The sequence below is a fragment of the Neophocaena asiaeorientalis genome, unplaced genomic scaffold, assembly GCF_003031525.2.
Source record: "Neophocaena asiaeorientalis asiaeorientalis breed wild unplaced genomic scaffold, Neophocaena_asiaeorientalis_V1.1 scaffold89, whole genome shotgun sequence".
Classification (NCBI taxonomy): Eukaryota; Metazoa; Chordata; class Mammalia; order Artiodactyla; family Phocoenidae; genus Neophocaena; species Neophocaena asiaeorientalis.
In genome coordinates this window covers 1,344,612-1,356,980 of record NW_020172592.1, presented here as the reverse complement: position 1 = coordinate 1,356,980, position 12,369 = coordinate 1,344,612, and the positions used below count along the sequence as shown (strand labels likewise).

The 12,369-nt window shown below is 38.5% G+C and overlaps 2 protein-coding genes across 2 annotated transcripts in view; one reads left to right on the top strand and one right to left on the bottom strand.

Annotated features, from left to right (window-relative positions):
* HDAC9 (histone deacetylase 9) overlaps positions 1-12,369 on the bottom strand; it is a 792,206-nt gene that overhangs the window by 144,253 nt on the left and 635,584 nt on the right. The window lies entirely within an intron of this gene.
* LOC112395316 (dihydrofolate reductase-like) lies at positions 11,755-12,294 on the top strand. The gene is given in 2 exon segments (XM_024738440.1): positions 11,755-11,986; positions 11,989-12,294. Coding segments are annotated over 2 exon segments (450 nt in total). The 5' UTR covers positions 11,755-11,814; the 3' UTR covers positions 12,267-12,294.

Sequence of the window (12,369 nt, the reverse complement as noted above, 5' to 3'; positions counted from 1 at the left end):
CTGTGCCTCTGAGGTGGGAGAGGCAAGTTCAGGACACTGGTCCACCAGAGACCTCCCAGCTCCATATAATATCAAATGGCGAAAATCTCCCAGAGATCTCCATCTCAATGCCATGACTCAGCTCCACACAATGACCAGCAAGCTACAGTGCTGGACACCCTATGCCCAACAAGTAGCAAGACAGGAACACAACCCCATCCATTAGCAGAGAGGCTGCCTAAAATCATAATAAGGTCACAGACACCCCAAAACACACCATCAGACATGGGCCTGCCCACCACAAAGACAAGATCCAGCCTCATGAGCCATAACAAAGACACTAGTTCCCTCCACTAGGAAGCCTACAAAACCCACTGAATCAATCTTAGCCACTGGGAACAGACACAAAAAACCGGAAACTATGAACCTGCAGCCTGTGAAAAGGAGACCCCAAACACAGTAAGTTAAGCAAAATGAGAAGACAAAGAAACACAAAACAGATGAAGGAGCAAGGTAAAAACACACCAGACCTAACAAATGAAAAGGAAATAGGCAGTCTACCTGAAAAAGAATTCAGAATAATGATAGTAAAGATGACCCCAAATCTTGGAAATAGAATGGAGAAAATACAGGAAACATTTAACAAGGACCTAGAAGAACTAAAGAGAAAACAAACAATGATGAACAACAAAATAAATGAAATTAAAAATTCTCTAGAAGGGATCAATAGCAGAATAACTGAAGCAGAAAAAAGGAATAAGTGACCTGGAAGATAAAATAGTGGAAATAACTACTGTAGAGTAGAATAAAGAAAAAAGAATGAAAAGAATTGAGGAAAGTCTCAGAGACCGCTGGGACAACATTAAATGCACCAACATGCAAATTATAGGGGTCCCAGAAGAAGAGAAAAAGAAAGGGTCAGAGAAAATATTTGAAGAGATTATAGTTGCAAAGTTCCCTAATATGGGAAAGGAAATAGTTAATCAAGTCCAGAAAGCACAGAGAGACCCATACAGGATAAATCCAAGGAGAAACATACCAAGACAAATATTAACCAAACTATCAAAAAGTAAGTAAAAAGAAAAAATATTAAAAGCAGCAAGGGAAAAAGGCCAAATAACATACAAGGGAATCCCCATAAGTTTAACAGCTGATCTTTCAGCAGAAACTTTGCAAGCAAGAAGGGAGTGGCAGGGCTTCCCTGGTGGCACAGTGGTTGAGAGTCCACCTGCTGATGCAGGGGATATGGGTTTGTGCCCCGGTCTGGGAAGACCCCACATGCTGCAGAGCGGCTGGGCCCGTGAGCCATGGCCAATGAGCCTGTGCGTCCGGAGCCTGTGCTCTGCAATGGGAGAGGCCACAACAGTGAGTGGCCCGCATACTCAAAAAACAAACAAACAAAAGAAGCGAGTGGCAGGACAGATTTCAAGTGATGAAAGGGAAAAATCAACAACTAAGATTACTCTACCCAGCAAGGATCTCATTTAGATTTGATGGAGAAATTAAAACCTTTACAGACAAGCATCAAAGATGTCACAAAGAAAGAAAACTACAGGCCAATATCACTGATGAACACAGATGCAAAAATCCTCAACAAAATGCTAGCAAACAGATTCCAACAGCACATTAAAAGGATCATACAATATGATCAAGTGGGGTTTATCCCAGGAATGCAAGGATTCTTCAATATACGCAGATCAATCAATGTGATACGCCATATTAACAAACTGACGTAGAAAAACCATATGATCATCTCAATAGATGCAGAGAAAGCTTTTGACAAAATTCAACACCCATTTATGATAAAAACCCTCCAGAAGTAGGCATAGAAGGAACTTTCCTCAACATATATGACAAACCCACAGCCAACATTGTCCTCAATGGTGAAAAACTGAAAGCATTTCCACTAAGATCAGGAACAGGATAAGGTTGCCCACTCTCACCAGTATTATTCAACATAGTTTTGGAAGGCTTAGCCACAGTAATCAGAGAAGAAAAAGAAATAAATGGAATCCAAATCGGAAAAGAAGTAAAGCTGTCACTGTTTGCAGATGACATGATACTATACATACAGAATCCTAAAGATGCCACCAGAAAACTACTAGAGATAATCAATGAACTTGGTAAAGTAGCAGGATACAAAATTAATCCACAGAATTCTCTTGCATTCCTATATACTAATGATGAAAAATCTGAAAGTGAAATTAAGAAAACATTCCCATTTACCACTGCAACAAAACGAATAATACCTAGGAATCAACCTACCTAAGGAGACAAAAGACCTGTATGCAGAACACTATTAAGACACTGATGCAAGAAATTAAAGATGATACAAACAGATGGAGAGATATACCATGTTCTTGGATTGGAAGAATCAACATTATGAAAATGACTATACTACCCAAAGCAACCTACAGATTCAACGCAATCCCTACCAAACTAACACGGGCATTCTTCACAGAACTAGAACAAAAATTTTCACAATTTGTATGGAAACACAAAAGACCCCAAATAGCCAAAGCAGTCTTGAGAAAGAAAAAGGGAGCTGGAGGAATCGGGCTCCTGGACTTCAGACTATACTACAAAGCTACAGTAATCAAGACAGTATTGTACAGGCACATAAACGGAAATATAGATCAAACAGAAACAAAGATCAACAGGAAGCCCAGAGATAAACCTACGCACATATGGTCAACTTATCTTTGATAAAGGAGGCAAGAATATATAGTCGAGAAAAGACAGCCTCTTCAATAAGTGGTGCTGGGAAAACTGGACAGCTACATGTAAAAGAATGAAATTAGAACACTCCCTAACACCATACAGAAAAATAAACTCAAAATGGATTAAAGACCTAAATGTAAAGCCAGACACTGGCAAACTCTTAGAGGAAAACATAGACATAACACTCTATGACATAAATCACAGATCCTTTTTCCACCTCCTAGAGAAATGGAAATAAAAACAAATATAAACAAATGGGACCTAATGAAACTTAAAAAGCTTTTTCACAGCAAAGGAAACCATAAACAAGATGAAAAGACAATGCTCAGAATGGGAGAACGTATTTGGAAATGAAGCAACTGACAAAGGATTAATCTCCAAAATTTATAAGCAGCTCATGCAGCTCAATACCAAAAAAACAAACAACCCTATCCAAAAATGGGCAGAAGACCTAAATAGATATTTCTCCAAAGACGGTATATAGATTGTCAACAAACACATGAAAGAATGCTCAATATCACTAATCACTGGAGAAATGCAAATCAAAACTACAATGCGATATCATCTCACACCAGTCAGAGGGGCCATCATCAAAAAATCTACAAACAATAAATGCTGGAGAGGGTGTGGAGAAAAGGGAACCCTCATACACTGTTGGTGGGAATGTAAATTGATACACCCACCTGGAGAACAGTATGGAGGTACCTTAAAAAACTAAATATATAACTACCATATGACCCAGCAATCCCACTACTGAGCATATACCCTGAGAAAACCATAATTGAAAAAGAGTCATGTACTACAATGTTCATTGCAGCTGTATTTACAATAGCCAGGACGTGGAAGCAACCTAAGTGTCCATCAACAGATGAATGGATAAAGAAGATGTGGCACATATACAAAATGGAATATTCCTCTGCCATAAAAAGAAACGAAATTGAGCTATTTCTAGTGAGGTGGATGGACCTCGAGTTTGTCACACAGAGTGAAGTAAGTCAGAGAGAGAAAAACAAATACCGTATGCTAACACATATATATGGAATCTAAAAAAAAAAAAAAAGTCATGAAGAACCTAGGGGCAAGATGGGAATAAAGATGCAGACCTACTACGGAATGGACTTGAGGACACGCAGAGGGCGACGGATAAGCTGGGACAAAGTGAGAGAGTTCTAGTGTATATATGGACATATATACACTACCAAATGTAAAATGGATAGCTAGTGCGAAGCAGTCACATAGCACAGAGAGATCAGTTCAGTGCTTTGTGACCAGCTAGAAGGGTGGGATATGGAGGGTGGGAGGGAGGGAGATGCAAGAGGGAAAACATATGGGGGTATATGTATATGTATAACTGAATCACTTTGTTATAAAGCAGAAACTAACACACCATTGTAAAGCAATTATATTCCCATAAAAATGTTAAAAACAACAACAAAAAAGGATCCAGGGATCCCTGGAGCAGTGGTTGATTCTAGGCCTGTGTCAGGGAAAATACAAAGTATTTCTGGAATATCTTCTGGTGACAAAAAACAATGAAAGGCTCAAAGAGACAGGGGCATGTCAGTAGGGCATATAAGGCAAGGTGAAAGAGCTCCCAATGGCCAAAGCTGTGACAATCTGAGGAGCAAAATAAACAATGATAGTACTGGATTATAAGCCATAGAGTCAAGTAAGTATCTAAGAATCCTTACAGAGATTAAAAAATAATAGAATAAATACAGAAAAGAAGAAATAGCTCTGCCTAAGGAAAACTTTCAACTAATAAGTATAGAAGAAATGAGGGAAATAGAAAATAATCACTTGACCAAGATATTGTCGTAATAAAGCGATCAAGGTTTACATCTCTAGTGATACGACATATTAACCTCACTACTCCCTGAGATAGTCAGATCAGTTCTGTAGTATTCTTGCTAAAAACATACAACCTCAAATCTAATAATGAGAAAATATCAAACAAACCCAAATTGAGGGATATTTACAAAATAAACTGACCAGTACACTTTAAAAGTCATGGTCAGGAAAGACTAAGGACTTGCTACAGGTTGGAGGAGACTAAGGAGACATGACATCTAAGTGTAACGTGAGGCTCTGGATTGGATACTGGAACAGAAAAAGGACATTCATGGGAAAACTTCGGTTTCATATAAAATCTGTAGCTTAGCTAACAGTATTATACAAATATTAATTTCTTAATTTTGATAATTGTGCTGTGGTTATGTAAGTATTAACATTAGAGGAAGCTGGGTGTAGGGCATACAGGAACTCTGTGCTATTCTTATAACTTTTCTGTAAGTCCAATAGTATTTTAAAATAAAATGCTACCAAGTATCAGAATCCAAAAAAGTGAATAATAGATGTATAACAAAAAGTGAGGATGTGAGAGTTGTCAACAAACAGATATTTTAAGTAAACTTCCAGAAAAGGGAAATTCCAGAAAAGGTGCATATTAAAAGAATGAAACAAAAAGAAGGCTACCACAGAAGAGATGGGAGACGCTCTACCCAATGGAACCCCACTGAAGAAACAGGTATGGTGACGGAAAAAGAGGCAGGACTGAAAACAAGAAATTTAAAAATGTTAGCTGGTTAAGAAGGCCAGGACTATAGCTCAACATCTTAATTACCTTTCCTCTATGCCAGCAACCCAGGGAAAACATTCAGATGATTCTTAAGAAAAGGATGTGTCTGGAGAAAGCCAAGCCCTCTAATGTAGATACTGTCCCCCACGTACAGTCATTTAGGAAGATACAGAGACCATGAGCCATCTTCTGGAATGCTAACCCTAAGTGGGATTTGGCGGTCCATACACTCTAACCCACAGTGGCTGACACAGAGTTCCCAGTTGACCCATTTACACAACCACAGGGAAAACTGATACCAGTTACTACTTTCATAAATATCAATGGCAAATTAGGAATATCCCAGCATATATAAGGAGACACAATATTATGAAGAAAAACAAGTTTAAAATAAACATAAACAACTCTGGACAAAACAGAGATAGTTCAGGAACAGAAATAATAATCTCAAAGAGATTCAAGAAAACATTTTATCTAAAACGCAGATATGCTGTTATGAAAAAGAACAATTAAAGAACAAGGGAAGCACTTAAAGATAAAACTGCAATTGCATAACTTAGTAAGGTATCTGAAAAAGTAAAAATTGAAGTAGTCCCTTATAAAAGGAAGCAGATAAAATATATAATGACAAGTGGGAAAACAGACATAAATGATCAATATAGAAGTCTTGTATTCGAATAATAGGGTTCGTGAGAATGCTGAGAAAGAGAGAGGAGAAAATTTTCAACTAGTAGCAGGAGATAATTTTAGGAACTGAAGAATGACTCAAGTCTCCAGATTTCATAAGTCTAACCACTGCCAAACTCTACGTATAACAACATATACACGCTTAGACATATTCTCATGAAACTTCAAATCCCCAGAGATCCTTAAAAAAAAAAAGTTATCCTCAAAAAGAGATGAAGAATGAGATTGGCATTAAACTCCTAATCAGCAACACTGAATGTCCTTACATTCTGAGGGAAAATTATTTTTTATTTTTTGCGGCACGCGGGCCTCTCACTGTTGTGGCCTCTCCCGCTGCGAATCACAAGCTCCGGATGCGCAGGCTCAGCGGCCATGGCTCACGGGCCCAGCCGCTCCACGGCATGTGGGATCTTCCCAGACTGGGGCACGAACCTGTGTCCCCTGCATCAACAGGCAGACTCTCAACCACCACACCACCAGGGAAGCCTGGGAGAATTATTTTTAATCTTTAATTCTACTTCTAGCTATTACATACTAGGATTAAAGTATGTTAAACATACTTTAAGACATGTAAGGACTCAGAAGTTTAATTTCAACATACTCTTTCTGAATAATTCATTTGGGAATGTACTTCTACAAAGCAAGGAAGTAAAACAAAGAAATAGACAGGCATAGGGCCAAAGTAGTATATATATCATAGGAAAATGATAAAGAGGGCCCACTGAGGATTTGTACATGTATTTCTTTGCTAGAAAACAAATGACTGGACAATCACAACTAGCTGCTGGACAATCATCGACAGGAAGACACTGGAACTCAACAAAAAAGATACCCCACATAAAAGACAAAGAAGCCACAATGAGATGGTAGAAGAGGCGCAATCACAGTAAAATCAAATCCTGTAACTGCTGGGTGGGTGACTCACAGACTGGCGAACACTTATACCACAGAAGTTCACCCACTGGAGTGAAGGTTCTGAGCCCCACGTCAGGCTTCCCAACCGGGGGTCCGGCAACGGGAGGAAGAATTCCTAGAGAATCAGACGTTGAAGTCTAGTGGGAATTGATTGCAGGACTTCAACAGGACTGGGGGAAACAGAGACTACACTCTTGGAGGGCACACACTAAGTAGTGTGCGCATCGGGACCCAGGGGAAGGAGCAGTGACCCCAGGGGAGACTGAACCAGACCTACCTGCTAGTGTTGGAGGGTCTCCTGCAGAGGCGGGGAGTGGCTCTGTCTCACTGTGGGGACAAGGACACAGGCAGCAGAAGTTCTGGGAAGTACTCCTTGGTGTGAGCCCTCCCAGAGTCCATCATTAGCCCCACCAAAGAGCCCAGGAAGGCTCCAGTATTGGGTTGCCTCAGGCCAAACAACCAACAGGGAGGGAACCCAGCCCTACCCATCAACAGTCAAGTGGATTAAAGTTTTACTGAGCTCTGCCCACCAGAGCAACAGCCAGCTCTACCCACCACCAGTCCCTCCCATCAAGCCTCTTAGATAGCCTCATCCACCAGGGGGCAGACAGCAGAAGAAGAACTACAATCCTGCAGCCTGTGGAACAAAAACCACATTCAAAGAATGATAGATAAGATGAAAAGGCAGAGGCCTATATACCAGGTGAAGGAACAAGATAAAAGCCCAGAAAAACAACTAAATGAAGCGGAGATAGGCAACCTTCCAGAAAAAGAATTCAGAATAATGATAGTGAAGAGGATCCAGGACCTCGGAAAAAGAATGGAGGCAAAGATCGAGAAGATGCAAGAAATGTTTAACAAAGGCTTAGAAGAATTAAAGAACGAACAAACAGAGATGAACAATACAATAACTGAAATGAAAACTACACTAGAAGGAATCAACAGCAGAATAAATGAGGCACAAGAAGGGATAAGTGACCTGGAAGACAGAATGGTGGAATTCACTGCTGCGGAACAGAATATAGAAAAAAGAATGAAAAGAAATGAAGACAGCCTAAGAGAACTCTGGGACAAAATTAAATGCAACAATATTTGCATTATAGGGGTCCCAGAAGGAGAAGAAGGAGAGAAAGGACCAGAGAAAATATTTGAAGAGATTATAGTCAAAAACTTCCCTAACATGGAAAAGGAAATAGCCAACCAAATCGAGGAAGCGCAGCAAGTCCCATACAGGATAAACCCAAGGAGAAACACACCAAGACACAGAAAAATCAAACTGGCAAAAATTAAAGACAAAGAAAAATTATTGAAAGCAGTAAGGGAAAAATGACAAATAACATACGAGGGAACTCCCATAAGGTTAACAGCTGATTTCTCAGCAGAAACACTATAAGCCAGAAGGGAGTGGCATGATAGACTTAAAGTGAAGAAAGGGAAGAACCTAAAACCAAGATTACTCTTCCTGGCAAGGATCTCATTCAGACTGGATGGAGAAATCAAAAGCTTTACAGACAAGCAAAAGCTAAGAGAATTCAGCACCACGAAACCAGCTCTACAATGAATGCTAAAGGAACTTCTCTAAGTGGGAAACAAAAGAGAAGAAAAGGACCTACAAAAACAAACCCAAAAGGATTAAGAAAATGGTCATAGAAACATACATATCGATAATCACCTTAAACGTGAATGGATCAAGTGCTTCAACCAAAAGACACAGGCTTGCTGAATGGATACAAAAACAAGACCCATACATATGCTGTCTATAAGAGACCCACCTCAGACCTAGGGACACATTCAGACTGAAAGTGAGGGGATGGAAAAAGATATTCCATGCAACTGGAAATCAAAAGAAAGCTGGAGTAGCTATATTCATATCAGAGAAAATAGACTTTAAAATAAAGAATGTTACAAAAGACAAGGAAGGACACTACATAATGATCAAGGGATCAATCCAAGAAGAAGATATGACAATTTTAAATATATATGCACCCAACATAGGAGCACCTCAATACCTAAGGCAACTACTAACAGCTCTAAAAGAGGAAATTGACAGTAACACAATAATAGTGTGGGACTTTAACACCTCACTTACATCAATGGACAGATCATCCAAAATGAAAATAAATAAGGAAACACAAGCTTTAAATGACACAATAGACCAGATAGATTTAATTGATATTTATAGGACATTCCATCTGAAAACAGCAGATTACACTTTCTTCTCAAGTGCGCATGGAACATTCTCCAGGATAGATCACATCTTGGGTCACAAATCAAGCCTCAGTAAAATTTAAGAATATTGAAATCATATCAAGCATCTTTTCTGACCACAACGCTATGAGATTAGAAATCAATTACAGGGAAAAAAACATAAAAAACAGAAACACATGGAGGCTAAACAATGTGTTACTAAATAACCAAGAGGTCACTGAAGAAATTAAAGAGAAAATCAAAAAATACCTAGAGACAAATGACAATGAAAACCCGATGATCCAAAACCTATGGGATGCAGCAAAAGCAGTTCTAAGAGGGAGTTCAAGCCTACCTCAAGAAAAATCTCAAGTAAACAATCTCACCTTAAACCTAAAGGAACTAGAGAAAGAAGAACAAACAAACCCAAAGTTAGCAAAAGGAAAGAAATCATAAAGATCAGAGCAGAAATAAATGAAATAGAAACAAAGAAAACAATAGCAAAGATCAATAAAACTAAAAGCTGGTTCTTTGAGAAGATAAAGTTGATAAACCATTAGCCAGACTCATCAAGAAAAAGAGGGAGAGGATTCAAATCAATAAAATTATAAATGAAAAAGGAGAAGTTACAAGAGACACCACAGAAATACAAAGCATCCTAAGATACTACTACAAGCAACTCTATGCCAAAAAAAAGGACAACCTGGAAGAAATGGACAAATTCTTAGAAAGGTATAACCTTCCACAACTGAACCAGGAAGAAACAGAAAATATGAACAGACCATTCAAAAGTAATGATATTGAAACGGTGATTAAAAATCTTCCAACAAACAAAAGTCCAGGACCCGATGGCTTCAAAGGTGAATCTATGAAACATTTAGAGAAGAGCTAACACCCATCCTTCTCAAACTCTTTAAAACCATATGATCATCTCAATAGATGCAGAGAAAGCTTTTGACAAAATTCAACACCCATTTATGATAAAAACTCTCCAGAAAGTGGGCAGAGAGGGACCCTACCTCAACATAATAAAGGCTGCATACGACAAACCCAGAGCAAACATCATTCTCAGTGGTGAAAAAGTGAAAGCCTTTCCTCTAAGATCAGGAATGAGACAAGGATGTCCACTCTCACCACTATTATTTAACATAGTTCCTCAGAATGGGAGAAAATATTTGCAAATGAATCAACAGCAAAGGATTAATCTCCTAAATATAGAAACAGCTCATGCAGCTCAATATTAAAGAAACAAACAACTAATCCACAAATGGGCAGAAGACCTAAACAGACATTTCTCCAAAGAAGACATACAGATGTCCAAGAAGCACATGAAAAGCTGCTCAACATCACTAATTATTAGAGAAATGCAAATCAAAACTACAATGAGTATCACCTCACACCAATCAGAATGGGCATCAACAGAAAATCTACAAACAACAAATGCTGGAGAGGGCGTGGAGAAAAGGGAACCCTCTTGCACTGTTGGTGGGAATGTAAATTGATACAGCCACTATGGAGAACAGTATGGAGGTTCCTTAAAAAATTAAAAATAGAATTACCATATGATCCAGCAATCCCACTACTGGGCATATACCCAGAGAAAACCATAATTCAAAAAGACACATGCATCCCAATGTTCATTGCAGCACTATTTACAATAGTCAGGTCATGGAAGCCACCTAAATGCCCATCGACAGATGAACAGATAAAGAAGTTTTGGTACATATATACAATGGAATATTACTCGCCCATAAAAAGGAACAAAATTGAGTCATTTGTTGAGATGTGCATGGATCTAGAGACTGGCATACAGAGTGAAGTAAGTCAGAAAGAGAAAAACAAATATCGTATATTAACTCATGTATGTGGAACCTAGAAAATGGTACAGCTGAACCAGTTTGCAGGGCAGAAGTTGAGGCACAGATGTAGAGAAGAAACATATGGACATCAAGGGGGCAAAGCCGTGGTGTGGTGGGGATGGTGGTGTGATGAATTGGGCGATTGGGATTGACATGTATACACTCGTGTATAAAATGGATGCATAATAAGAACCTGCAGTATAAAAAAACAAACAAAAGAAACAACTAATACTAAACTTTCTTTGGGTTATTTGTATGGAAATATGTTAATATAAATGTTTCAGACATTACATGAAATTTCTAAAAATCTTATATTTTCTGGTATAATGTTATGTCATAATTCTAGTTATTACTTGAAAATACATATCTCAGAAATAACTGAATTTCCTTGTCAATTGCATTATTATGAGCTTTCATCAAATCTTTAACCGTGGTCATTTTTAAGTCTTTTGTCATTTACAGACAGTTCTGGGTGTACTGTGATGCTTTTGCAAATATGCTCCTATAACAGGGTTTCATCTTCAAGGAATTCAAGGAAAAGACTCTGACAAGTACAGGTTTCTGGTAACTGACTATACTGCTGAACTGAATGAATAAGCATTTTCCGAACTCTAATGGAAAACTGATGAACTCATAAAAGTGCTAACAAAAGATCAAGACGAAAAAAAACATTAATTGCATGGGACTGAATGAACTGATGAGGATGATTATAATTTTTGTGACTTTCTGTTTGAATTAAAAAAAAAAAAAATCCGGGAAATGTTTTCTGCTGCTATCATGGTTCGTCCGCTAAACTGCATCGTCGCTGTGTCCCAGAACATGGGCATCGGCAAGAACGGGGACCTGCCCTGGCCCCCGCTCAGGAATGAATACAGGTATTTCTAAAGAATGACCACAACCTCTTCAGTAGAAGGTAAACAGAATTTGGTGATTATGGGTAGGAAAACCTGGTTCTCCATTCCAGAGAAAAATCGACCATTAAAGGACAGAATTAATATAGTTCTCAGTAGAGAACTCAAGGAACCTCCACAGGGAGCTCATTTTCTTGCCAAAAGTCTGGATAGTGCTTAAAACTTATTGAGCAACCAGAATTAACAAATACAGTGGACATGGTCTGGATAGTGGGAGGCAGTTCTGTTTATAAGGAAGCCATGAACAAGCCAGGCCATCTTAGACTATTTGTGACAAGGATCATGCAGGAATTTGAAAGTGACACATTTTTTCCAGAAATTGATTTGGATAAATATAAACTTATCCCAGAATATCCAGGTGTTCCTTCTGATGTCCAGGAGGAGAAAGGCATTAAGTACAAATTTGAAGTATATGAAAAGAACAATTAATGTGAAAGTGTTTTCTGATCTATTTCAAGCCTCCTCCTCCCCCAGAAAAATTATGTATTTTTTGTTGTAGTGACTTTTGTTGACTTTATATCTATGGATAATT